This window comes from Ctenopharyngodon idella, chromosome 17 (assembly GCF_019924925.1).
Source record: "Ctenopharyngodon idella isolate HZGC_01 chromosome 17, HZGC01, whole genome shotgun sequence".
Taxonomy (NCBI): Eukaryota; Metazoa; Chordata; class Actinopteri; order Cypriniformes; family Xenocyprididae; genus Ctenopharyngodon; species Ctenopharyngodon idella.
Window position 1 is genome coordinate 20,096,495 of NC_067236.1, and position 27,158 is coordinate 20,123,652.

The window sequence follows — 27,158 nt, forward strand, 5'->3', positions numbered from 1 at the left end:
CATCAGAAATGAATTGTAACTTGGCCCAAATGTCACTGAAAGTGACAAAATGGCTCACACATTTAAAGTGTGATTGCCAAAATATACCTGTTATGAATTCCTTGTAATCTGTTATGGGGTTCAGTGCTTCTGCTTCAAGGCGTAATGTTTTTATATTTAATATTGAATGCATTTAAGAAATTTACTAACTGAAGTAATATTTATGTTAGATGTACAGTTCCAGTCTGTGTTCCGAAGTGTTGCTTTGGGTTATTTTTCATAAATTCTCTAAATAGGCCTATTGTTTATAATAACTAACAGATTTTTTGTACATTAGTACACATTTGTACATCTGGATGAAAAATTTCAATATAAAACTAAAATCTGAATATACTTGCCTGAGTTTACTGAGCCTCATGAGAACAGATGTTTTATTTCTTAAAGTTAAAGGGGTAGTTCACTCAACAACTATTTAACAAACTCTTCATGACTATTCAGATGCTCTTTCTGAGGAAGCTTGAATGAATTTAAAATGGTATAACAAGTTATAGCTGTCAGGCACAACTACTGAAGATGAGTAAACTCAGGAATGCTTTGCAGCTGGTCATTTTCTAAGATAACTTCTTTTGTTTACAGTTTCAGAGGTGAGTGTTGTTTAATGCGAAGCTGAAGTGGATTGAAGGGGAGTGGGAGGGGGGAGGGACTGATAGAATGATTCAGAATGAGAATGTATTCAGTTAACTAAAGTTATTTGACATGTTTTATATTTTTAGAAAAGAAAAAGAAAAATCCATTCCATGCATTCAAATGCTTTCAAGCACTGGAAATGCAGCCAAGAGATGTTATTTTTAAAGGCAAAGGTTTTGTTTAAAAGACTATACTGAATTTATACCACTCATTTAAGAACATGTATGCTTTATTTGAGGGAACGCTGACAGATTACAGCCACCCACCCGCGATCATGACGGTCCCACTTCCGTTACTGACCGCAGGCTTCTTGAAAACGTCTGGCCATTGAGGTATCACTGCAAAAACACTGTTTAGGAGGGTGTTATTCATAGAAGCACAAAGGGAAATGGGTGAGGAGTCATTACTGGAAAGTCTGTCGCACATTCTTTAATTTGACCAACTAGTCATTTTCTGACCCTGGAAACAAACACTGGAAAAAGACACAGTCTGCAGACATCATCATTGCTCGAAGGTCTGTCTGATATTTTACATGCAATGCACTGACAAAAAGTTCCATGATAGTACCATGTTTTTGAACAAGAACCACAGTATTTCATAAGGATAACAAAATGCGTTTAAAAACTAGCATCTACATTTATACATTTCGCCACATATTATAGATTTTCCAGATTCTCACTTCAGAAATGTACACTATTTTAAAATGAGTAACACCACATACATCAAAACTGACATATTTAACAAACATTTGACAAACAATTTGTGCCTATGAACACTGTATACATAAAGGGACAGTTCACCCTAAAATGAAAATTGTGTCATCATTTACTCACCTTCAAGTTGCTTCAAACCTGTATGAATTTCTTTCTTTTGCTGAACAAAAAAGAAGATATTTTGAAGAATATGGGTAACCAAACAATTAATGGGCCCTATTGACTTCCATAGTATGGAGAAAAAATACTATGGAAGAAGTAAACTGTTTGGTTACCAACATACTTCAATATATCTTTTGTGTTCAGCAGAATAAAGAAATGCATACAGGTTTGGAACAATTTTAGGGTGAGTAAATGATGACACAATTTTCTGTCTCTATTTCTAACTATCCCTTTAATATGTTGTCTCATCTTTAAAGTTGATGAGAGCTGTTTTCTTAAAGGCTGGACACTACGTGACTACGTGTTCATATTTTCACCCCAATTTGCAGTCTAGATTTGATAATAGTTGCTGAAAGTCTGCGCCATTCTGCAGATTTCAGGCAGTCGGAGTTACAGTAGTGTATGATGGACACCGACTCTCAGATTTTTTTAGCTTCAGACTATAATTCCATACTGTCTGAGCATATCAAAAACATGTTCTCCTTCTGCCAATAAAATACAATAAAAATACAAAAGTAAATTAACAGAATATGCATAACAAATTATCATAAAACAACTGACTGCACCACTCACCTCTAACTTCTGTTGTGATCTGTAGAGTCCATACTGACCGCGTCTATCCACTCATGTTTCTGTGTGAGTTTGTTGTGTTCAGAACGACTAGTCATTTAGTGTATGATGCCCAGTTAGTCTTTGTAACCATTTACAAAGTCAGCAAGAGCATGATGCCTAGTGTTTTAAAATCTGTTTAGAAGTCATGTAGTGTACTCCAGCCTAAAGATGCTTTATCAGCTCTTTGACTTTCTCTGACAGTCTGTATTTGTCTGATATTTAACATGCATTACACACACAAAAAACTGCCATATTGCCACAGTAGTGCCTTTGCATTATCCTAATGTACCCCTGAAATCAATTTTTTGGGTTTTAGTATGAATATATTAGCCTCACTGTTATCTATAAGCTATAGTGTTCTCCCAAAACAATGACAAAATCGCATTTAGAAAATATAAGCATTTAAAATGTACCGCCAATATGGATCAATGATTTTGATGACACCACTCTGCACTCATCAGATTTTCTGTCCAATCAAATGCTCTCTAGAATCTGAAGCGTCCCGCCCCCCTACATTATAAATCGATGCTGAAGCAGAGGCTGAAATCAGTCATTTGTTCACACAATTACTAGTTTCTACATGGTGAATGGCACATAGTGCACTATATAGAGGATAGGGAACGATTCAGACAGTGTAAATATGCTTTCCATTGAGGTGAATGAAGTCTGGTTTCATGTTAGTGTCAGGCGAACTGCCGCGCACACAGTCTGCTCTGGTCCAGAGATACGATAGCATAGAGTGGATCATATGCGCGAATCAGCGCAGACCACAAAACGTATCGGACCCATTTGAATTCTGCACAGAAGGAGAAACGGTTAAATATTAGAAGGAAACTGAGGCTTTACCAAGCTCAACAGCTCCGGCCAGTTGTGATATAAACAAAATGCTATTGGCTATTTTTAAAAAAGGGGAGGAGTTGTTCGATATATGTCCCACCCTGTCTTTTTATTACGTCAACACATTGAATAATGCTGGGCATTTCAAGGCACTTCAGTGGGCCTTTAAGTATTTTGTAATAATAACACTGCTTTTAAATACTACTATTCATTTAGCAGATGCTTAATATGCAAAGTGACATGCAAACATCTATGCAATCTGGAGTTTTGAGTGTAATTGTGAGTTTGATTGCAATATCCTTCCATTAATTTCAGAGCTTAATTATTTTTAACATCAGCATGACATCAGCATACAAAAAAAAAAAAATTACTTTCAAAAATACCACCAACTCAAAACATAAAATGAAAAATGTACACCCTTTGTAACCTGGAAAAAAATGGTGTACAATTTACTTAAACAATTTTCACTCAAAAATTGCTAATTTTCACAAAGAATTACAAAGAAATGGCATTGAATTAAATGTGAAATTTTGAAGTAGAAAAACTAAAATACCAATAATATGTTTTATTTACAATTTCAAAAAATATTTTTTTACAGTATACATAAAAACTGACAATTAAACAAACATTATAAATTATAATTACCTATGAACATTGTATAAATAATGGTCTTAATATGTTGTGAAGGTCTTTAAGGTTGACGAGAGCTGTGATCTCGTTGAATCGCTTGTCGAATCTGTTTTCTTCTCTGTGAGTTGCTTCATCAGCTCTTTGACTTTCTTCCTGAAGTTCTTGCCCACGATCACGTAGAGTATCGGGTTCAGCACGCTGTTGCTCAAAGCCAGGTAGGTGAATATCTGATTGGAGACATCGAGACCGGATTGAAAGCTGCATCCTCCGAGGACGCCGAAGCGCATCAGGATATCCATGAGGGTCACGAGGTGAAAGGGCACCCAACACAAGAGAAACACCAACAGCACGACCAGCACCAGGATGGTGGCTTTTCTTTCCGTGTTTTCCGCATTAAAGCGGTCGACGACTTGCTCGCTCAGGGCTCGAATGATCTTCAGTGTGCAGTAGGAGATCACCAAAATTGGGATGATGAAGCCGAGCAAAATGAGAAGGATGTCACAAACTAGGCCAACATCGGGACTCGGATAGTCCAGAATGCAAGCCGTGATGTTCAGCTCTGGGATGAATTGAGTATCCCGGAAATGAAGTGTTGGGATGTTGAGTATTAATCCAAAGCACCAAACGGCGATGCAGTTGAGCTTGGCGTATCGTGGTCGTCTCATTCTACCGCGTGACAGGGCATGGACGAGTGCAACGTAACGATCAGCGCTGACCAAAACAAGCAAGTAAACACTGCAAAACATGTTCATTCTGATGCCCGTGTTGACCAGACGGCACATAACTGACCCAAATCGCCATTCAAACCCATTGGCGATGTTGATCGCCCAGAACGGCAGACACAAAACCAACAGGAGGTCGGCGGCCGCCAGATTCCCGAGGTAGATTTCCGCCACCGTACATGCTTTCTTATGGAGGCCGAAGACCAGCAGGACGAAGACGTTCCCGAGAATTCCCAGCGCGCAGATGACGAACATGTAAGCAGGCTGCATGATGTACAACCAGTCCCACACTTCCCAATGCGGACACTGGGTGTCATTGGTCAGGTTGTTCCAGGAGACGGTCATAGGAGTTGTAGAAAGGATTGACAATGTTGTTGCTTTTATGTCTTGCTCCATGTTTCTGTGAAGAGAAGAGATGTTTAGTGTCAGTTTTCACATTTAATTGCACTTCTGTTTGTAATTACGACTTTTTCTTATTATTATCAATGTTCTGAACTGTTGTGCTGCTCAATATTTTTGTAGAAACTGTGATACGGTATTATTCAACAGGAAGATTTAAAGGAAGATTTCAAGAAAGTAATACTTTTATTCAGTAGAGATGCATTAAATTAATCAAAAGTGACAGTAAAGACATTTATAATGTCACAGAAGATTCTATTTCAAATAAATGCTGTTCTTTTGAACTTTTTTTATTATGGAAGCTTGTTTCCACCAATGAATAAAAAAGTTATAATTCTCATAATTCTGACTTGTTTTCTCGCAATTTCAAGATTACATCTTGCAGTTCTGACTTTTTTCTCAGAATTGCATGATATAAACTAGCAATTGCGAGAAAAAGTCAGAATTGCATGATATAAAGTAGCAAAGGTGTTATAAAGTCAGAATTGCGAGATAAAGTCAGTCTTTTTTTCTCTCAGAAATGGACTTTATAACTTGCAATGGCACAAACTTGCGAGAAAAAAAGTCAGAATTGCAAGAGAAAAGTCAGAATTGCGAAAGAAAAAAGTCAGAATTGCGAGAGAAAAAGTCAGAATTGCGAGAAAAAAGTTAGAATTGTGAGAGAAAAAAGTCAGAATTGCGAGAGAAAAAAGTCAGAACTGTGAGAAAAAAGTCACAATTGCAAGAGAAAAAAAGTCAGAATTGCGAGAGAAAAAAGTTAGAAATGCAAGAGAAAAAAAGTCAGAATTGCGAGAGAAAAAAGTCAGAATTGCGAGAAAAAAGTCAGAATTGTGAGAGAAAAAAGTCAGAATTGCGAGAAAAAAGTCAGAATTGCGAGAGAAAAAAGTCAGAATTGCGAGAGAAAAAAGTCAGAATTGTGAGAAAAAAGTCAGAATTGCGAGAAAAAAATCAGAATTGCGAGAGAAAAAAGTCAGAATTGCGAGAAAAAAGTCAGAATTGCGAGAGAAAAAAGTCAGAATTGCAAGAGAAAAAAAGTCAGAATTGTGAGAAAAAAGTCAGAATTGCAAGAGAAAAAAAGTCAGAATTGTGAGAAAAAAGTCAGAATTGCGAGAAAAAAAAGTCAGAATTGCAAGAGAAAAAAGCCAGAATTGCGAGAGAAAAAAGTCAGAATTGTGAGAAAAAAAGTCAGAATTGTGAGAAAAAAGTCAGAATTGCGAGAAAAATATCTGAATTGCGAGAAAAAAAAGTCAGAATTGCAAGAGAAAAAAGCCAGAATTGCGAGAGAAAAAAGCCAGAATTGCAAGAGAAAAGTCAGAATTGCGAAAGAAAAAAGTCAGAATTGCGAGAGAAAAAGTCAGAATTGCGAGAAAAAAGTTAGAATTGTGAGAGAAAAAAGTCAGAATTGCGAGAGAAAAAAGTCAGAATTGCAAGAGAAAAAAAGTCAGAATTGTGAGAAAAAAGTCAGAATTGCGAGAAAAAAATCAGAATTGCGAGAGAAAAAAGTCAGAATTGCGAGAGAAAAAAGTCAGAATTGCAAGAAAAAAGTCAGAATTGCGAGAGAAAAAAGTCAGAATTGCAAGAGAAAAAAAGTCAGAATTGTGAGAAAAAAGTCAGAATTGCGAGAAAAAAATCAGAATTGCGAGAGAAAAAAGTCAGAATTGCGAGAAAAAAGTCAGAATTGCGAGAGAAAAAAGTCAGAATTGCGAGAAAAAAGTCAGAATTGCGAGAGAAAAAAGTCAGAATTGCGAGAGAAAAAAGTCAGAATTGCAAGAGAAAAAAAAGTCAGAATTGCAAGAGAAAAAAGCCAGAATTGCGAGAGAAAAAAGTCAGAATTGCGAGAGAAAAAAGTCAGAATTGCGAGAGAAAAAAGTCAGAATTGCAAGAGAAAAAAGTCAGAATTGTGAGATAAAAAGTCGCAGTTATCTTTTAAATTGTTTTATTCTGTGGTGAAAAAAAGCACCCATATCCTATTCATCAAAGAATTATGAAGAAAAAACCATGTATCATGGTTTGCACAAAAATATTTTGTTGCTGAATTGCGAGATAAAAAAGTCAGTCTTTTTTCCTCTCAGAAATGGACTTTATAACTTGCAATGGCAAGTTTATATATGAATTCTGAAAAAAGAAGTCAGAATTGCAAGATATAAACTTGCACTTGCGAGAAAAAAAGAATTATGAAGAAAAAACAATGCATCATGGTTTGCACAAAAATATTTTGTTGCTTTTTTTCAATACTGATAAAACTAAGAAATGTTTGTAATCTAAAATATATTAAAACAGAAAATAGTTATTTTAAATTGTATTAATTTTTTACTTTTTGATCAAATAAATGCAGCCTTGGTGAGCATGAGATTTTATTCAAAAATTAAAAAATCTTAATTATTCCAAACTTTTGACTGGTAGTGTTTGGTAAAGCAATAGTTCACTTGACATTTCACCCACAATTGAAAAGGCCCTCATGTGACGTCATTCTAAACTTACATGTCTCGCTTTCATTTTGTGTAAACAAGCAGTGTTTTATGATCCAAATGATGTAAAGATGTTTGGAACGACATGTGAGTGAATCTTGGAAGTGACATCTGAAAGCGTTGTGTAGTTGCATAACATCTCCAGTGTTTTCAGGGGAAACTGTCTGTCCTGCTGCTGATTAGGTAAAAAACAGCAGGGGAAGGAAATGAACAAACTTGGGCAACAACATTCATTTTTTCCCCCCTTCATCGGTCAGTAGTCAGAAGATGAAATCTTTTTAGTCAGACTTACTAATTGTGGTTAACCATGACTAAGCAACTAAGAATGATGTGTGAATTAGATAAGCTGTTTAAGTATTTTAAGGTTGTTCTGTGTTTTATGTATGTTTATCCCAGATTGTGAATTATGGGATGGTCTGAACCTGATGATTAAGACTCTAACTAACATATTCTGTCTACTGTTCAAAAGTTTGGGGTTGGCAAGATTTGTTAATGTTTTTGAAAGTCAAACAACAACAACAACAAACACAATAAAAACAGTAATATTGTGAAATATGTGTATCAAACTGCCAAAGTCACGTGAACCATTGAAATTTCTAAATGTTTCTAAACACTTCTGACGTAACAAAGCCTCATTTACTGAAATCACGTGACTTTGGTAGTCTGATACACGCTCCAAACCACTGATTCAAAACAAAAGATTCGGAAAGTTTCGAAGCTTCATGAAGCAGTGTTTTGAAATCACCCATCACTAGATATTGTTGAAAAGTTTGTTTTTTTGGCGCACAAAAAGTATTCTTGTCACTTCATAACATTAAGGTTGAACCACTGTAGTCACATGAACTGTTTTAAATATGTCTTTAGTAGTTTTTCTGGACATTGAAAGTGTTAATTATCTTGCTGTCAATGGAGGCTTCACTGAGCCATCGGATTTTATCAAAAATATCTTAATTTGTGTTCTGAAGATGAATGAAGGTCTCACGGGTGTGGAACGACATGAGGGTGAGTAATTAATGACAGAAATATACATTGATTCTTATTAAAGTTACTAAAGTTATTCAGTGAAAAGCAGTGAATGATTCTCTCTTTTTCTTTTGTTTCTTTGATTAACATTAAATGACAGACAACAGCAGGTTTATCAGGCTGCTGTCACTTTAAGACCGAATGCACAGATCTAATATACTGACAAGAATTTGTTAACTTTCCCAACTGTTTATGTTTACTTCAGACAAAACTGACTGTGTTTAAGTGAAAACTTGCCAAGAGTGACATTTTGACATATATTTGTGTGTATCTGTCTATTTAAGTAGCCTATACTTGTCCGTGTTTTGCTCCGTCTCGGATTGTGTGCACAGACCGCCGTCTGGGGGACAGCGTCTCTTTCGCAGCTCAATACACTTTTAATTTTTATTTATTTATTTTTTTTGTATCAAAGAGTTCAGCAGGAGACTGTATTTTATGATTTTACTGATTTAGATGTTACGTAGAAAGAGCGTCAGTGCACCGCTTTAAAGGAAAAGAACAGAATGCTCCATCGTGTTTTCATAATCACTGGAAGCCTGAAACTAAAATTCTATTAATCGCACAGCCCTAGAAATAATCTTTGAGAGCAAGGGGACGCCCTGGTGGTTCGGAGACCTTACGCAACTTGCATATTTTGCATATATGGAGGACAGGCACTGGCTCCAATGCTTGCTCTTTCTAAATGTGTTTTGTTTAGTCCCCATAGATCTGTATACATTTGAATAAAGCAACACTATCTCTAGTCAGAGGTCACGACCACCACTTCAGATATAAACCGACCGATATTACTTTGTCTGATAGTAGCTTTGGTTTGGTCATGCCATGGTTTCCCATGTACACTTAGCTAGAGTTACACATTAAACAGAGGTAAGGCTCACCCTATTTAGGTCGGTCGAGCAACATTCTGTTGTACCCGTTATTATCCTTCACAGTCCAAGTACACTTGAACTAATGCCAAGCGTTAGCTCTAAAATTTAGTTTTCAGTAACAATGGATACAACATAATCTACTAGAGAATTAATTCAAATGTAACAATTTATTATTAGTCAGGTAAATGTATCATGCCAATTACATAATCAATTTAAAGATAATTGATACAAAACATCAGTGACGGGAGGACACTTTACGGGCTGATCTGAGTACAGAATCACCCTGAGCCTTAAATACTCCAAGACCAAGACAAAACATCCTCCGAATGAAGGCATGAACTAACAACTGGAATTTGCATTGACTAGGATTATAGACCTAGGGAGTTGTAGATATGCTTGCTTTGACACTTTTTTTTTCTTTTCAGACATTCATACCAACCGATACAGATAAACCTGACAATAATGTACATGTTTTGATCTCTAACTAGACTTAGAAGTTTATAAAAGTCTGACAAATATATAATGAATGTTCAAACATGTCCAAAACGTCTTTCTTTTACCTTTTGTTTTCTTTTTCCTGTTCTTCTACTTCTGTAGAAGCAGAACACGTCGTTCTAGGACACTCCTTTGCGCAAACATGCTTTTTTAGTTGTTCAAAATTTCTCTAAATCAAAGCATGAATTTAAGATATCCAGTGCACACATCAAGTAAATTTCATTTAAAATGACATGTTGTTTGGCAGACAGCAGCGCTGTTTTGTAATTGAATCAATGCTGTACGTACCTCACTCCTAAAAAAAAGCAAATCCAGATGTGTGTTTCTGCTGCGGATGTGTTGCTTTCCTGCTCACTGTGCTTTATAGTGAACACACGGCACGGCCTGACTCTTAAAAGAGTGGGAGCTGCACATTACTCTGATGTCAGACCTGCTCTCCACCCTCCTCCTTTTTTCCTTCTGTTTGTTACTGGAATACTCAGAAACAGCATCTGGATTTAAATTAATACAGTGTATTTCCCTGTATTGGGATGTCTGTGACCCCTCAAGTCTTTCTTTAATTCTTTTTCATCTTGCTTGACAGTTTTATTTAGTCAGATTTAATGCTCTGAATCAGAGAAATGAGGTTATGACCTTGTGAAGGTGTGTTTACAAATCCACCGACATCCCGGCTGCTGCTGACATCATTATGGGAGTGAGTTTTTGTGTTGTTTATTCTACACTTTTGCCATTCAGACAGTAAGAAACCACATAGCAACCACCCTGAACACCCTAGCAACACCCTGGCAACCACCCACAACATGCTAAAATTGTGGCAGTGAGTTTGACATGACAAACTCCACTCAAATTTTATTCAGACCATGTAAAAATCTAGTTTATTTTCTTGCTGACAAGCACAGTAAAGATCAGCTCTTTAAATCTGTGCCTCTGTGAAACATCTGAATCAATGATTAACAATCCAAATACTACAAATGTCTAAAAGGTTTAATAGAATTATAATATGATTGCCAGAGCGTTGCTATGTGAACTTTATTATCTTCGAAATGAAAGATGATGGACAGAGTTTCAGTGTTTGTTTTGAGTGGATGTCTGAATCCAATAAGAGTCAATGTTTGTCTGAATCAATTCCAAGACACTTCCATTTAAAAAACACAATGGAGGGAAGCGGACACCGCAAAACCATTATTGAGGTCGAACTGTTAGTTTATGGACCTCAAGATTACAATTTAAAAGTGTCTCATAGGCCCAAATGAGAGCGTCATTTAGCTCTTACTGAACACTTACTGTATGTTAGTGGTTTTCGTTGCTCTGTTGAGGAAATGCAGCTGTCAGACGTTCACTAATGTAAAACACACTAATGTGTCTCTGATAGTGGGTCATATTCAGGTGAGCAAAACTGTTTTTAAATTAAATTTCATTTGCTGTGTTCAGAATGGAGAACTAGCGTACTGCATACTGTACACTATAGTGCCAAATACATAATGATAAACATTCAAACAGCAGTATAAGCCAATGTTTGATTAAAAGATTTTTTAATGTTTTTTTTTTGAAAGAAGTCTCTTCCAATTATTATTTGATCAAAAATACAGTAAAACAGTTATATTGTGAAATATTATTACAATTTAAAATAGCTGTTTTCTACACTGTAAAAACAAATTTATTCAATTTACTTAATCCAATTGTGCAAACTCGTTGCCTTAATTCAATTAAGTAAGCTTTACTTAATTGTATTAAGTTGGTCTTACTTAAACCATTTAAGTTTTGTCAACTTAATTCTATCTGTGATCTGAGGAAGTGTACTTCCAGAGTGGATTGCGGCACAAATAAAGTGATTGCTTTGTTTTACTGTTTGTGGCTTTATTTTACAATTTTATTTGCTGTCTTGTGTCAGTATTACCCCAACAATGATAGCAAATAAAACTGTAATGGTCTTATTAATTAAAAAAATAAATAAATAAATAACTGTTACCATTGTTGTGTTTTGCATACTGAATGTTAATGTCTGTGTGTGACTCGAACAAGGTTGATTGCAAGGCACTGGCTCAAGTAAAGAGGAATCAACCCCCGTAAAAGTTTGACGTTTCACAATATGGTGTTTATGATATATATGTTAGTGACAAAATCTAGTAAACCAAAATTCTACAGAAAGTCTAAATTAGTTATTGGTTTAGTGCCAAATTATGTTACTTTTTAAAAGCAATCTATTTAATATGTCTCTTCCTTTGAAACCACAAATAACTGTAATTTCCCCTTTGGAAATCAATTGGAATCAACTGGATGAGGGTTATAATAATATAAGTGAAGTTCCAAGTGCACAACCAAAGGAAACGCTAATCACTAAAATGGTGAGAGGAAATTTTAGGAAATCAAAATGAATTTATGGTCAACTTATGTGACGTTATCCCAAATGTTTTAGTTGTATTGATAATTTAACATTCAAGATCAATTTCAAGAAAATGAGTGAATGCAACTAAAGAAAAATAACTGCAGAAGTGGAGAAAATGAGTGAAAAGTCTTAAAAACTTTTGGCCCACCCTTTTTTTTTTTTTTTTGTGCTTGATGAAATGGTACTCAAACCAGTCAAGTTTGAGTTTTTACTTGGGTTTTCTGAGTAAAAAAGCATAGCATGCAAACAGTACAGATTACTAAATTGTTTTAAGTAAGTTCAACAAATTCTTGGACATTAAGTAAAGTTTACTAAAAAAGGTTAGTTAGAACAACTGTTAGGTTTTACAGTGTATGTGAATATATAGTAAAGTGTAATTTATTCCTGTGATCAAAGCTGAATTTTCAGCATCATTACTCCAGTCTTCAGTGTCACATGATCCTTCAGAAATCATTCTAATATGATGATTTGCTGCTCAAGAAACATTTATGATTATTATAAATGTTGAAAACAGTTGTACTGCTTCATATTTTTGTGGAAATTGTGATACATTTTTTTCAGGATTCTTTAATGAACAAAAAGTTAAAAAGAACAGAATTTATTTGAAATGTAAATTAGGGCTGTCACTAACAATTATTTTGGTAATTGAGTAATCTGTTGATTATTTTGACGATTAATCAAGTAATCGGCACAGCCTTTAAAATAACTTAAAATACATATTTAGTAACAATGACGCAACAATTGATCATTCGCAAAGACCCGCCTCCTTTAGTTATTGTTGCTATGTCCGACAAGTCATGCCGCTCTCACGCCACACATCATGTTCTCACAGTGAAAAATACATCATGGAGCAAAGAGGACACGACAACACATCGACAGACAAGACAGAGCAGGTTACTTTTGATATGAAACAAAGTCTCAAATTTTGAAATTTTTAAAGAAATTTAAACAATAAATACCATTTCGTGGCTCTTTAATGTGTCGTGACAGATTGCTGTAGCCCCTCAGATCAAGCTGCACGTGAACCGATCATCTCCTCTTACTAGTTAATATATATCATCAAATAAACATGAATGAACCACATTTCAACCACAGAAAGACATCAGTACACATCATTTTCAAAGTTCAAGTCCAGCAACGTTAATTTACTAACTCCCCTGACTGCTTTGTCGGACAAAATGGCGGATTCGGCATTATGACTGGTTAGATCGCCTGTCAATCAAACTCCAGGCGAAGGGTCAGTTGGTTCAAATAAAGTATCCAAAACAAGTAATCATATTGTTTTATTGAACAACGCTATTAAAATAAATAATATAAACAATTAACTTATGTAAATTACGTATTGCAAATGCCTGCAGAGGGTGCCAACGGTATGATGATTGTTACACTTTACAGCATGATCAAATCCTTGTTTAATATTGGCCAAACAACATTTAATTCAAACAGCCACGTAATCTTTAATATTTGACCATCTATCTTTACGATAGAAATGCTACAGCAACTTTTATTTTGAAATCGCGATTAACGACAATTTGCATATTTAGAAACATATTTATATATTCTCCTGTGTTGGCATCGGTTTATAAATGATTTACATTACAAATATGATCAAATGGCACACGTTGTGTTCCCAGATGAACGTTATAATCAGTGTTGCCAAGTCTGCAGTTTTCCCGCGGATGGGCTACTTTAACACTGTTGCCGCAGGTTGTTTCTCATGTCCGTGGGTTGAAGCGACCCCAGATAACATGATATTTAGCCACCCAACTTTACATGCGACTTTATATGCGTTTCCAAAATACACATTATTTGAAACACAAATAAACAGCACATGCAAAGACTGAGCTTGTGTGGAGACACTCATGCACGCATGTAATTAAAGGATTAGTTCACTTTTAAATAAAAATTAGCCCAAGCTTTACTCACCCTCAAGCCAGCCTAGGTGTATTTGACTTTTTTCTTTCTGATGAACACAATCAGAAATATGTTAATAAATATCCTGACGCATCCAAGCTTTATAATGGCAGTGAACAGGGATCAACAAGTATGAGCTGAAGAAAGTGCTTCCGTCTACATCCATCCATCATAAACGTACTCCATACGGGGGGTTAATAAAGGCCTTCTGAAGCGAAGCAATGCATTTGTGTAAAAAAATTATCCATATTTAACAGGTTATGAAGTAAAATATCTAGCCTCCGCCAGACCGCCTTCTGTATTCAAATTACGAAGAAAGTGTAAAACTCTTGCAGTTCACAAAGCTTACGCTACATCCTATGCCTTCCCTATTCAACTTACGGAAAAAGCTTAACTGACGCGATGCCAGTTTACACTTTCTTCATAATTTTCATTTGAAAGTGAACAATCCTTTAATTAAAGCGTCATGCTTCACTCTGAAACTCGCATATATTTATTTAACTGAATCACAGACTTTGTGATTTCACAATAGCACTATATTATATTATGATTTTTAAATGGTTTAAATACATTGTGCAGCTGTATAAAATGGTCTAATAATGCGGTTCATGGATTCTCATCCTTGGAATGCGCCACTTCCGGTGTTTTGCCGGTTAATCTACACGGGGTAAATTTAATCGAGGAATCATGACAGTGCTAATAGAAATCTTTTTATAAATGTGTTAGTAGTGTATGTTTTTCTGAACAGTGCGATTATAGGACAATGTTTAGATTATGTGTTGTAGATTAAGTCTGTAGATTCAATCTCCAATAATCACTGTTGATGATCTACCATCATTGTTCCCTCGAGAAAGACACTTTTGAAATTGAAACACCGTTCAAAATCATTCTAGCTTCCGTAGTCTGATTTATTTATGAGTTAAAAAGGATGTTCATCAAGAAGAATATGCAAGTCCGGACTTAATTATTCATTGGGAATTGGTTAGATCGTGAAAGTGGCTGTTACTTACTAAAATGGAGTCTTTTAAAAGATGTTTTTCATGCACACACACACACAGCATTGCATTTAAAAAAAAAAAAAAAAAAAAATGAAGCCAGGAACAAGTATTAAAAAGTGTGTTTGCTATAGTTTTATGGTGTGCAACATTTTTCCTGCTTTTCCTACCGTCATCATGATGTTACTGGAAAAGGAAAGGCATTTTTATGGCACTAAAGGGTCATTTTACAGTAAGAACAGATATTTAAGTTATATATTTGAACTTTGTTTGATCTCACTGTAATATATTGAGTCAATATGAGTGACATTCAGAGGACTGGACATCAGCTCAGAGCTTTCATCAAAAATAATAAGTGAAGAAATTCCAGGACATACTGGGCATATCTGGCAAATTGAGCAGATGGAAATGATTTACGAAGTGAAATCATGTTTTCAAGCATGAATCACAGTTGCTGAAGTGCTTTGGGTTGTTAACAAACACAAAAGCTTGACCACAGTGAACGTGTTGTGTAAACGTTTATCTGAGTTAACATGTTAAAATGCCAAAGTTTCATTATATCCATAGGAAATTCCGAGATGTTTTTCTTATAAGTAAACATCCTATTGGATCATTAGGGACCGTTGGGTCACTTTCACTGCTCAGACTGTGGAAACTTCACACATACCAAATGTGTTACCATGAATGACACTCTTTATATATATATTTCTATTTAAATTAGGTATCATTTGAAATCTGGAAAACTCAAAATTCAATCTGTGAAAACCGTTTTGAAATCGGACATTGCATTACCATGAAAACAGTACTTTAAATCCTTTTAACAGGCTCCTCTCTTATAGTGGGCGGTGTCATGTTTCATATTACAAAATGTATTTTAAAACTATTTTATAAACGCATATAGTTGGAAAGGTCTGAGACTCAAGGTTCCATATTTGGCAACTGTTTTGTGATAGAAGTGATATTTTGACAGAAATATATTCATTTGTTACAGGAGAATGCATTAAAAAAATTCAATAGAGTGTGTTTGACACCCGGTGGCTGTTATTGGCATTGCGCCTAAACAAAATCTCATGGGAACTTTAATTTGTGTGATATCAACTTCAAATTCGGAAAACAACTTGGTTAGACATATGGCTTTGATTTTATAGCAATTGTAGTGTAAATATTATTTTGTAAAATATATATTTTGTATAAAATATAAATGTTTCCCTGCATAGACTGATCGTTTCGCTTCTTAATGTTTGGTCAGGAGCCGTGGGTATTGATTTTGTTTTGTCTGCATATGTTTTTTTGAATCTCAAAGTGACGGCACCCATTGACTTCCATTGTATGAAGATGGTTTCAGCTAAAATCTTCCTTACAGTTTGACTGAAGATAAAAAGTCACCTACATCTTGAATGGCCTGAGGGAGAGTAAATTACCAGCAGATTTTCATTTTTGGGTAAACTATCCATTTAAGGGACGGATTTACATCCAGTTTACAAACATGATCAAAGTTGCATGAAGCAGTTTAATGCAAAACACTCTCAAGATGAATAATGGATAGTAGGTTTTTTTGTTTAAATGCATTCGATTAGAAATCTTGTGCGCAGTGAGGATCATCTTCTGTAGTGAGTTGGCATGGGTGATAGTGGTAACAGTGTGAGTTTGTTGATTTTGTTCATTTGTTCTTGCATGAATATGTATATTTGTATACCAGCGATGAAACAATGGAGATGAAAAAGCCAGACAATTAAACAGATGTAGTTCAGACATAACAAAAGCTTCTGGACATTTCAAAGAAATATTCCACCCAAACATAAAAATTCTGTCATTTGCTCTTTGCTGGTGTTTTTATTGTACTTTTTGGTCCTTTTTACAGCTCGACAGCCTCTGATCTCCATCTGCTTTTATTAACTAGAAAAGAGCAGAACATTCTCATTTTTAATGGAATATTTAACAAAAAGATCAAGCAAAAACAGAAATAAAACCTCTAATGAGTCCATATTCTTCCCAACATGTTTGATATTTTATTTTTATTTGATATATGATGCAGCTGAGAAAAAATATTTGAATGTGTAAAAAATTATGATTATTTGTTATATTCTATCAGTAAAAATTAAATAACTGATAAAGACGAATAAAACGAGACAAACAAGGGAGAACTGCACACAATAATCTTGAGCTGATTTATGAAGCAGCTCTGTGTGTTTGTGTTTCAGAACAGAACGGAGCATTTAATTGTGTTGATTTGGTGTCTGGGTTTCTTCAGGAATATATTTTTAAAGTGTGGTTTTGAAATTGTCTCGAGCTGTGGAAAGTTTTAGGGCACATCACTGCTTTAAAAACACATCATGTCGACAAGTTAGACGTCCAGACTTACACAAACATGAAAGCAAGTATAGCAAGGTTATTATCGTTAACTATATAGATATAAAAATAAAAAAAAAATTGCTAAAACTTGAAGTAAAAAAGAAAATATAAAATATATTACAATATATTAAAAAAATATAAAAATCTATTTCAAAATATGGACAAAAATTATAATAGTATACTGAAATACTGTATACTAGCACACTTAAAGTCCCTCTGTGAGTCAATAATTTTATCCCTTAAAACTCATCTTTGATGACCAAGATTATATATTTAAAAAAAATTTCCTGAGAAAAAAAATTCTTTATGCCTTAAAATAGCCTGAATGTAGCTCTACACCCTTGCCTTATTTAGTATATGCGGATCTATGAATATGCTAATTAGCCCCGCCTACACTCACTCGCACAAGCTCAGACGAGATCCACTCGGTCAACTTACTGAGGTAAATGTTGCGCAATGGTATCGCTTTTTTACAACGTTGGACACATACAGTGGGTACGGAAAGTATTCAGACCCCCTTAAATTTTTCACTCTTTGTTATATTGCAGCCATTTGCTAAAATCATTTAAGTTCATTTTTTTTCCTCATTAATGTACACACAGCACCCCATATTGACAGAAAAACACAGAATTGTTGACATTTTTGCAGATTTATTAAAAAAGAAAAACTGAAATATCACATGGTCCTAAGTATTCAGACCCTTTGCTGTGACACTCATATATTTAACTCAGGTGCTGTCCATTTCTTCTGATCATCCTTGAGATGGTTCTACACCTTCATTTGAGTCCAGCTGTGTTTGATTATACTGATTGGACTTGATTAGGAAAGCCACACACCTGTCTATATAAGACCTTACAGCTCACAGTGCATGTCAGAGCAAATGAGAATCATGAGGTCAAAGGAACTGCCTGAAGAGCTCAGAGACAGAATTGTGGCAAGGCACAGATCTGGCCAAGGTTACAAAAAAATTTCTGCTGCACTTAAGGTTCCTAAGAGCACAGTGGCCTCCATAATCCTTAAATGGAAGACGTTTGGGACGACCAGAACCCTTCCTAGAGCTGGCCGTCCGGCCAAACTGAGCTATCGGGGGAGAAGAGCCTTGGTGAGAGAGGTAAAGAAGAACCCAAAGATCACTGTGGCTGAGCTCCAGAGATGCAGTCGGGAGAAAGTTGTAGAAAGTCAACCATCACTGCAGCCCTCCACCAGTCGGGGCTTTATGGCAGAGTGGCCCGACGGAAGCCTCTCCTCAGTGCAAGACACATGAAAAAACACCTGAAGGACTCCAAGATGGTGAGAAATAAGATTCTCTGGTCTGATGAGACCAAGATAGAACTTTTTGGCCTTAATTCTAAGCGGTATGTGTGGAGAAAACCAGGCACTGCTCATCACCTGTCCAATACAGTCCCAACAGTGAAGCATGGTGGTGGCAGCATCATGCTGTGGGGGTGTTTTTCAGCTGCAGGGACAGGACGACTGGTTGCAATCGAGGGAAAGATGAATGCGGCCAAGTACAGGGATATCCTGGACGAAAACCTTCTCCAGAGTGCTCAGGACCTCAGACTGGGCCGAAGGTTTACCTTCCAACAAGACAATGACCCTAAGCACACAGCTAAAATAACGAAGGAGTGGCTTCACAACAACTCCGTGACTGTTCTTGAATGGCCCAGCCAGAGCCCTGACTTAAACCTAATTGAGCATCTCTGGAGAGACCTAAAAATGGCTGTCCACCAACGTTTACCATCCAACCTGACAGAACTGGAGAGGATCTGCAAGGAGGAATGGCAGAGGATCCCCAAATCCAGGTGTGAAAAACTTGTTGCATCTTTCCCAAAAAGACTCATGGCTGTATTAGATCAAAAGGGTGCTTCTACTAAATACTGAGCAAAGGGTCTGAATACTTAGGACCATGTGATATTTCAGTTTTTCTTTTTTAATAAATCTGCAAAAATGTCAACAATTCTGTGTTTTTCTGTCCATATGGGGTGCTGTGTGTACATTAATGAGGAAAAAAAATGAACTTAAATGATTTTAGCAAATGGCTGCAATATAACAAAGAGTGAAAAATGTAATGGGGTCTGAATACTTTCCGTACCCACTGTAACGGTAATTAATATGATTAGCATTTTGCTTGACTACGTTATCAAACAGCTAATAATGTTTTGCTAATGTTACACAAACCATGTTCCCGTTCGCAAGTCAGACAGCTGCCTTCTAACAATCAGTATCATTACAAACGCTTTAAAAACTCAGAACGTCAGTGGAGAAAGGCATATAGTTCATAGTATACATAGTATACAGTATCATAACATCGTAATATACATCATACACCCGCCATATTGCTAAATCTACACGATTTTTCATATCAACAGAAATATATACTGGGATAACCTTCTTTTGAGACTCCCTTGTGCGGTCAGTTAATGATACGCTAAAGCCCGCCGCCACTTTGACGTGATTCGTTATAAGGTAATTTGTGACGTCAGAAACACCAGTGATTTCAAACTGCGTTCTTGAAACTGTGTTTAGATCACTGCAGTTTTAAAGAGAAAATACTAAAAAATGGTGTTGACTGATGAATTTGCACATGGTTTGTCTTCAAGCATATTAAAAACACCACATAGACATATAAACAACATTAAAACACTTGATTTTCACCACCTTTAACAAACAGGTTCCATGCTGCAGCAATATTTATTCTTCAAAATGACGCACTACTTTTCATAATCCATGGATATAAAAAGAAGCATTCAGAATTTTAATATTGTCCGGACAAATGAACCAGTAGTAACTGTATCTGCTTCAGTTTTCCGAGACGTTCCCCACTTCAACATCACTCAAAGCCACAGAGTCACATTTACAGCCCAGAAACATGTTTGAAATTATGGGTGTGAGCGCTGAACGTGCTCATGTCTGGACGGCGTGGAGTCATCTTAAGCCGGTTTCTTCATCAGAGTGCTTTATGATGCCGTCGGTCTCTGGCTGAACTCCTGCTAACACAATAAGAGTCTGCACCTCTCCTGACCTCACCACAATCAACCAAACCTCTGAAGTTTCCACAGCACACTGAAGGAAATGCTCATGAACATGACTGCTTTCTGCCAGTGAAATCAACCAACTTATGCAACTTATTACCTTGTTTTTTTTAACATGCTACTGTGGTATTACTATTGTATTCTTTTTATTACCTTGTTTTTACATGCTGCCATGATATTACTATGTTTTTATTGCATTATTTTTAGCATGTAGCATGGTAATGCATAAGTAAAACTATGGTGTTTTTCAAAACCACACATTCAAAATAAACACATTCAGGAAACCCAGACACCAAATCAACATATTAAATGCTTCATTCTGTTCTAAAATAAAAACACGGAGCTGCAATATAAATCTGCACAATGATGGAATGAATTGTTTTGTTTTATGCTATTTTCACTTGTTTGCTCAGAATAAGTCACATACATTTATTTTGACAGAATATAATTTTAAAAATGGTATTACCATGGTGTTTTTATTTTGTATTATTTTGGACATGTAGCATGGTAGTACCACGTTTGTTTGTTTTATTTACATGCATGTTGATTTATTTATTTATTTTTTACATATAGTGGGGTAATGTTCAAGAAACACAGACACCAAATCAACACATTAAATGTGCTGCATTATAAATCTGCACAATGATAAAGATTATTTTGTGCTATTTTCCCTTGTTTGCGCAGAATAAGTCATTTATTTATTTATTCATTTTGACAGAATAGAACAAACAATGGCATTACCATGGTGTTTTTATTTGTATTATTTTGGACATGTAGCATGGTAATACCAAAGCCCATTTAAGACAAGTCATTTCACTCGGCGGCCATCTTAGAAACGCCTCTCGGTCATGCGAGTGCAGCTCTCTCTCTTTGAATGGGGAAACATCAAATTCTCCAAAGCTGTTCTCCAAGCTATCGATTAAATTTCATATTTGAAATCACCAATGAAATCTGACAACAACTGTCTCATAAATTTTGTTTCTAAACGCTTGAATCATGACAAAAAATGGCATTTTTCAGGCTGGATCAAGCTAATGCACATGCATAGTCTTAAGAGGAATCTATAGGAAGCGTGTGTCTGACTGTTTCTAAATGAACCGGAGCTTCTAACGGCCGCTGCAGTGACGCGATAACTTTACCAATCGGCAATTGGCTCTTATTTAGAAGGCGGGACTTATTCCGCCATGTTGCACACTGCGCTTTCTCCCATTCATAATAATACGAGTGGACAGTCTTTCTATAAAGCCTTTGGTAATACCACCTTTTTATATTATATATGATTTTTGTGGAAGTGTAGGATGGTAATACCATGTGTTTTTGTTTGTTAGTTTTTTTGATAAGTAGCATTATATTCACTCAGGTCACTTTTGCAATGTAAAAAATATTTATTTTGAGTTTTATCTGTGTTAGGTAGGGTTACCTACTAAGAGCATGTTTTTGGTCATGATATAATTGTAACCCTGTGTAGTTGTGGACATGTACCATGGTAGTTCATGGTAGTTTTCTGTGTCTGTGAGCGGTTCAGATGTTGTAATCAGTTTTCCTCTGTTGATTTGATAACCTGCATATGGTCGTGTCCGGAAGTGTTTGTGATGTTGTAACATCACTTCAGTTTACACACACACACTCATGACGCTCAGCTCACCGTTATGTAAGTGGATATAAACAAACTCTCTAATGTCATGATGGAAACTTTAGCTCTCGCTTTATAGAAGGAATTATTCTCCCAAAAATGAAGAGTCTGTCATTATTTATTTACCCTCACGCTGTTCTAAACATGTGTTGTTGTTTTTGCATCTTTGTTCTGCTTTTTCCCATCTTCATCTGTCTTTAGTGTGTAATGTTGCTGTTTGAGCATAAAAAAGCTCTGTGAAGTTCCAGTTCTTCTCTATATCAGTGTCTCTGTTTCTGAACTCCCTGAAACGCCTCCATTGTAGTCTTGAGTTTTCTTCCGGGAACAAACACGTCACAATATTCCTCATTTAAATAATTCATAGGCAGAATAAAGGGACGGGGCTTGGTTGAGTTAGTTGAAATTGGCGGTTATGGTAAGGGGCGGGACATTTCACAAACACACTCGAAGTGCTTGACCAATCACAACACACTGCTTCAGACGACCATTTTAAAAGATAATTGCGACTTTTAATCTCACAATTCTGACTTTTTTTTTCTCACAATTGCAAGTTTATATCAAGCAACTCTGACTTTATAACTCGCAATTGCGAGTTTATATCATGTAATTCTGAGAAAAAAGTCACAATTGTCAGACAAAAAGTAGCTTTTTTATTTTTTATTCAGTGGCGGAAACAAGCTTCCATAAAAACATGTTCTAGAAGAGCCCAAAAACAAAATTTTTATGTTTTTATGTTATGTTATTTTTATGTCATATTGTTCCTTATGCTGTCGTGTTTTCTGTTTGAAACATGGTAAAAATATATAATAACATATTTCATTACAAATAATATTAAAAATAATATTTAATGGTGTTTTTTATTATTGGATAAACTATTCCTTGAGGTGCTTTCTGTTACTTCATCAAATCATCGTCACTGTTTTTAGTAAAACTGCACATTAATTCAGCATTTGTTTACAATAGTTATTACTGTCATTATCCATTATCATTATCACTGTCAATCATTTACATTATTATCATTATCAGTCATTCAGGCTTCAGGTTACATTGTTTAGTTAATTCTTTAAGCGTCAGTGCCCCCTGCTGGATGACATTTAGTGTTGGAAGGAGTATCACCAACATCCTGAACACTGCAGTGATGAAGAACCTGAGGACCAGACAAGACCTACACTTAAAGGTCACCACAGGGGTGAGATATTACAGAGGCATGAACATCAAATACTGTGGCTTCTCTACAACAGACAGACATTGTTTCAACATCAGCAAGTACTCCTTGCCAGCTGTAAAATTCATTTTTCACAGTTCTTATCTGCATGAATGTTTGATATACACATTTTTATGGAAATACAAAAACTTCTGACAAAATAATGGTCCTCGTGATAATTTCCAAAATAATGGTAGACCTATCAAAATCAGAAAAAAATACATGCATCTTTTATTTATTGAAACTTGATGGAGCATCACATTTTGTGTTTTGTTTAAAAATATATAAATATATAAATGCTTTTGAACATTTCAAATCAGTTTGTTGGTTACATTTCAGTTTGGATGAGAAAAATATTTTATTATCATTTTGTTGGTAAAAGACTGTCAATTTGTATTTGTGTGAATGTCACTGTGCACCTTCTATATATTAGTATTTATATGGTGTGATGTGGTGTGTCTCATTTAGACTGAAGTCAACATGTGTGTTTCTATATACACACTGAAATTAAGATGAGAAGAGAGAAAGAGTTTACAGCTGTGTGAGTTAAAGAGAGAGATAATGTGAGTGTGTTTCTTTCACTCATCTGTGTGTCTCAGTTGTTTCTCACAGGAAGATGTTTAATCTCACACAGAGACACTGAACTACAAAAAGAAACACCAAATCCAGCATAGAGGGGTTCAGTGAATGTGCTGTTGAATGTGTGTAAGTGTGTGAGTGTGTGTGTGTCAGAGACGCTGTAGAAGGACAGAGTGCCGGCCGACCAGTTCAGATACACTCCTACTCTGTTAGAGCGACGTGAAGGAGCAGATATGTCTGTGCTCTCATTATTGTGTTTGACAGTGAATCTGTTATTAAAACAGAACAGACTCCAGGAATTTTCATTGGATCCAAACACACAGTCATCACTCCTTCCTTTCCTGCTGATTCTTTTATACGTCACTGATATATTAACCCAGCCACTCCATTCAGTCTCCCAGTAACAGCGTCCAGTCAGACTCTCTCTACACAGAACCTGAGGACACTCATCAAATCTCTCTGGATGATCAGGATAGGGTTGCTTCTTTATCACACACGTCATCTTTCTGTTCCTCTCAGACAGAGCGAGTTCAGTGTTTACTGAGTTTAAATCCACTGTGAGATCACACGCATCTGAACACAAGAAGAGAGATTATAACATTTGTAACACAACAAAACAACAATGAGCAAGGTGTGTGTGTGTGTCCTACATTTTTTGTGGTCCTGCTGTAATTCTGATCTCTCCTCCATGATCCACACTATAAAACAATATGTCACAGTAAATTTACATAATGAATTTTTATAAATATAAAAGTGGGTATTAAATTGAATATGATTTTCTCATCTAAAAGCTGAGAATCATGTTAATTTATCAAAAACAAAATTAAGAAACATTTTCAAATTTCAAACATGAAAAGTCTGAACTGAGCTCATAAGGGAATTACTTAAATTTTTGTCTGTTCGTCACACAAAAGTTATCATGTATCTTAAGAGCTGGAAAATAGTGAACTATATCTCAAACTCAGGCCGGTGTCTCTAATGATGAAGATCCTTTGAGATCTTCTGTCTGTCCTCCATCATTTGATGTAGTTCCTGATTCACAGCCTCTAACACTGAATAAGATCCTCAAGTCTTAATCTACAGACTCACCTTTACATTCACTGATCGTGTCTTTATCCTTTCATTTGTGCAAGTGTTTTAATCAATAACTGATATTCATCTACTAACTGCAGAAATCTCTTGCTGTTCAGATGCTCTGCTTTATTCAGTATCATGAGGATATAATTTCTTCTCATTCAGACTGTGATCTCTGAGTCTTTATCTTGGATCTGTTTTTGCTTCATGTCTTTGACAGCACTGAGAATTTACTTTCTAGAGCAGCAACAAGCTTTGAATTGATGTTTTGTGATCAGAGATTGAGTCTGTTTCTCAGATGCTGCTGATATGAGTGTTATGAGCAGCTGTTGATCTAAATCAGGATCATCTTCAGTCACAGAGTTCAAGACATCCTTATTTTCCTGTTGTGGGATTACAAATTTAAGAATCTGTTTAAGATCTGTTGATCCTACATCCTGACATAACATCACATGAAATACTAAGATTTACTAGGAATACTAAGCCATTTTAAGGTAATGAAAAGGATACTATTAAGCAAAGTTTGTAGCAAGAGGTTCTGCCAGTTCTTGTTCTCTTTATTGTAAGTCAAATGAGACTCTCCCCCTTTGTCTTTAATGGCTCTTGGAGCCCCTGTCCCATTCTTTGAATAGTTATGCTGATTGGATTAGGACTTGCGACAATCTAGAGTCTGAGGCGGGTTCCTATACCTGGATGCATCATTTGCATGCTTTGTTTAAGGTCGTCAGCCAGGTGCTTTGTCTCCATTTCTAAGCACTACCCCCTAAAATGTATAAACTACAATGTGCACAGGCTTAGTTGGACTTGATGACTGCAGCTACCAACAGCACGTGTTCTCAATAAAGAATCTGCTGAAGATACAACCAAGTCTCCTGGTCTTTGCTTCTGAGGTTTCCAACACTGTGCAGTATGTATGTGTATGTGTATATATGTGCTGTATGCAGAGATCTATGTATATATGAGTTTGCAATAACTTTATAGCACACACACGTACAAACACACGACAGGATGTATAGGCGCTGATTTATGATTCTGCCGGGGGGTGCTCACTCTCCATTATCCTAACTTAACTGGGTTAAGTTATCATTCATGTGCACAACAAATGCATGAAATCATTATAACATTCTCATTACTCAGTATTATATTTGGTGTTAGTTTTTTTCGAGAGTACTTTTTTGAATGAATTCATTACACAAAAGTTATTTGTGTCTGGCGAAAAGAAACAAAGGGACTGCATGATCATTGGTTTATTAAATAAAATACATACCTATATACAATAAGCACTTATCTCAAATAACAATTAAATAATATAATTAATAACTAGAGTACTGGCTGAGTAAAATCAGCTTGAAAATGGTGTCTCATGAAACAAAGATTAATTCGTAATTTCGTGACAAGTTAAACTGTTATTTCATAACTGAAATCTTCTGGCAACATTAAATAATTAAAGATAATTCTAGAGAAAAAGCACGTCAAGATTTCTGACAGGACAAAGTTTGAGCACGTCCACGTTCGAGCAGAGAGATTTGTGCTCACAAATTACATGGATGCGCTCTTGCGTTACAATAATGCGCTCTCGACATTAACGAAATAGAAACTGTCTTAAATGAACTATAAAAATAAAAAGAAGGCCGTGTCTGAAAGCTTCAATCAATTTTTATTGGTTAAGTTGAAAGGATTAAAACTCGTGTTTTTCCGTGGGTGCTTGGGGCCCATGACAGAATGATTGTGAGTGTTGAACATACTTGAGTTTATCCAGTCTGTAGTTTGGATCAGAGAGCAGCTTGACTAATGATTGTCCTGGGTGATTGTATCTCAGATCCAGCTCTCTCAGGTGTGAGGGGTTTGAACTCCGAGCTGAAGCCAGAAAACAACAGCCTTCCTCTGTCACCATACAACCAGATAATCTACACACACACAGAAACACACACACACAAACACAGTCAAATATATTGTATCAGTTGTAGTGTTGAAAAGTAAAAAGAAAGATTGGGCAATATAGTTTAATTTGGATATAGGAAAAAACCACAATTTTGATTTTGATATATATTCATTCAATTTTTTATTTTTATTTTTCAAAAACACTGTTTGGAAGTTAGTCGGGCCAACACCAACAACAAATGTGTAACCAATCAACATTAGGTGGCGTATGATGGTCGAGGAGACAGAACGGACAAGAGGGAGATTTTGAAAAACAGAAAGAGAGATGCAGAAAGAGAGATTAGACACAGTACAAAAGAGCTCACAGCACAGTAAATACACAACAGTGTATTTACTGACTCAGACCAAGGTGGTTAGGATTGGAAGGTGAGTTTTGGAGGCAGAGCAATGAAGAGAGGGGTGGGTTTGTTTGGGTTGATTTTAAATATCAACAATGTCCAACTCCAACAGCG

The 27,158-nt window shown here is 35.8% G+C and overlaps 4 protein-coding genes across 12 annotated transcripts in view; all 4 read right to left on the reverse strand.

Moving 5' to 3' along the window:
* Nucleotides 1–1,282: 1,282 nt before the first annotated feature.
* Nucleotides 1,283–9,946, reverse strand: bdkrb2 (bradykinin receptor B2). Of its 2 annotated transcripts, XM_051867087.1 has the most exons (3): nucleotides 9,885–9,940; nucleotides 9,662–9,765; nucleotides 1,283–4,742 (listed from the first exon to the last, which is right to left on the reverse strand). In XM_051867087.1, exon 3 carries the CDS (start codon nucleotides 4,736–4,738, stop codon nucleotides 3,662–3,664), a length of 1,077 nt encoding a protein of 358 aa, XP_051723047.1. In that variant the 5' UTR covers nucleotides 4,739–4,742; nucleotides 9,662–9,765; nucleotides 9,885–9,940; the 3' UTR covers nucleotides 1,283–3,661. The 2 variants fall into 2 exon arrangements, with proteins under 2 accessions (XP_051723047.1, XP_051723046.1); XM_051867086.1 differs by lacking the exon at nucleotides 9,662–9,765 and having other exon boundaries at nucleotides 9,885–9,946.
* Nucleotides 9,947–23,328: 13,382 nt separating this feature from the next.
* LOC127498106 (stonustoxin subunit beta) lies at nucleotides 23,329–24,876 on the reverse strand. Its single transcript, XM_051867091.1, has 3 exons — nucleotides 24,781–24,876; nucleotides 24,342–24,389; nucleotides 23,329–24,264 (listed from the first exon to the last, which is right to left on the reverse strand). The coding sequence occupies exons 2-3, from the start codon at nucleotides 24,379–24,381 to the stop codon at nucleotides 23,708–23,710; spliced, it is 597 nt and encodes a 198-aa protein (XP_051723051.1). The 5' UTR covers nucleotides 24,382–24,389; nucleotides 24,781–24,876; the 3' UTR covers nucleotides 23,329–23,707.
* Nucleotides 24,042–27,158, reverse strand: part of LOC127498084 (NACHT, LRR and PYD domains-containing protein 3-like) — a 50,250-nt gene continuing 47,133 nt past the window's right edge. Inside the window, exons 7-8 of the mRNA XM_051867050.1 lie at nucleotides 24,342–24,389; nucleotides 24,042–24,264 (exon numbers count right to left, since the gene is read on the reverse strand). Coding sequence (XP_051723010.1) covers nucleotides 24,255–24,264; nucleotides 24,342–24,389 — 58 coding nt within the window. The 3' untranslated portion in view covers nucleotides 24,042–24,254. The remainder of the gene's footprint in view (nucleotides 24,265–24,341; nucleotides 24,390–27,158) is intronic.
* The window catches only part of LOC127498082 (NACHT, LRR and PYD domains-containing protein 12-like), a 47,594-nt gene continuing 46,839 nt past the window's right edge, over nucleotides 26,404–27,158 (reverse strand). For all 8 annotated transcript variants that reach the window (XM_051867047.1, XM_051867044.1, XM_051867039.1 and 5 more), the window contains one exon: nucleotides 26,404–26,672. In XM_051867047.1, the coding sequence (XP_051723007.1) occupies nucleotides 26,444–26,672 (229 nt within the window). In that variant the 3' untranslated portion in view covers nucleotides 26,404–26,443. The remainder of the gene's footprint in view (nucleotides 26,673–27,158) is intronic.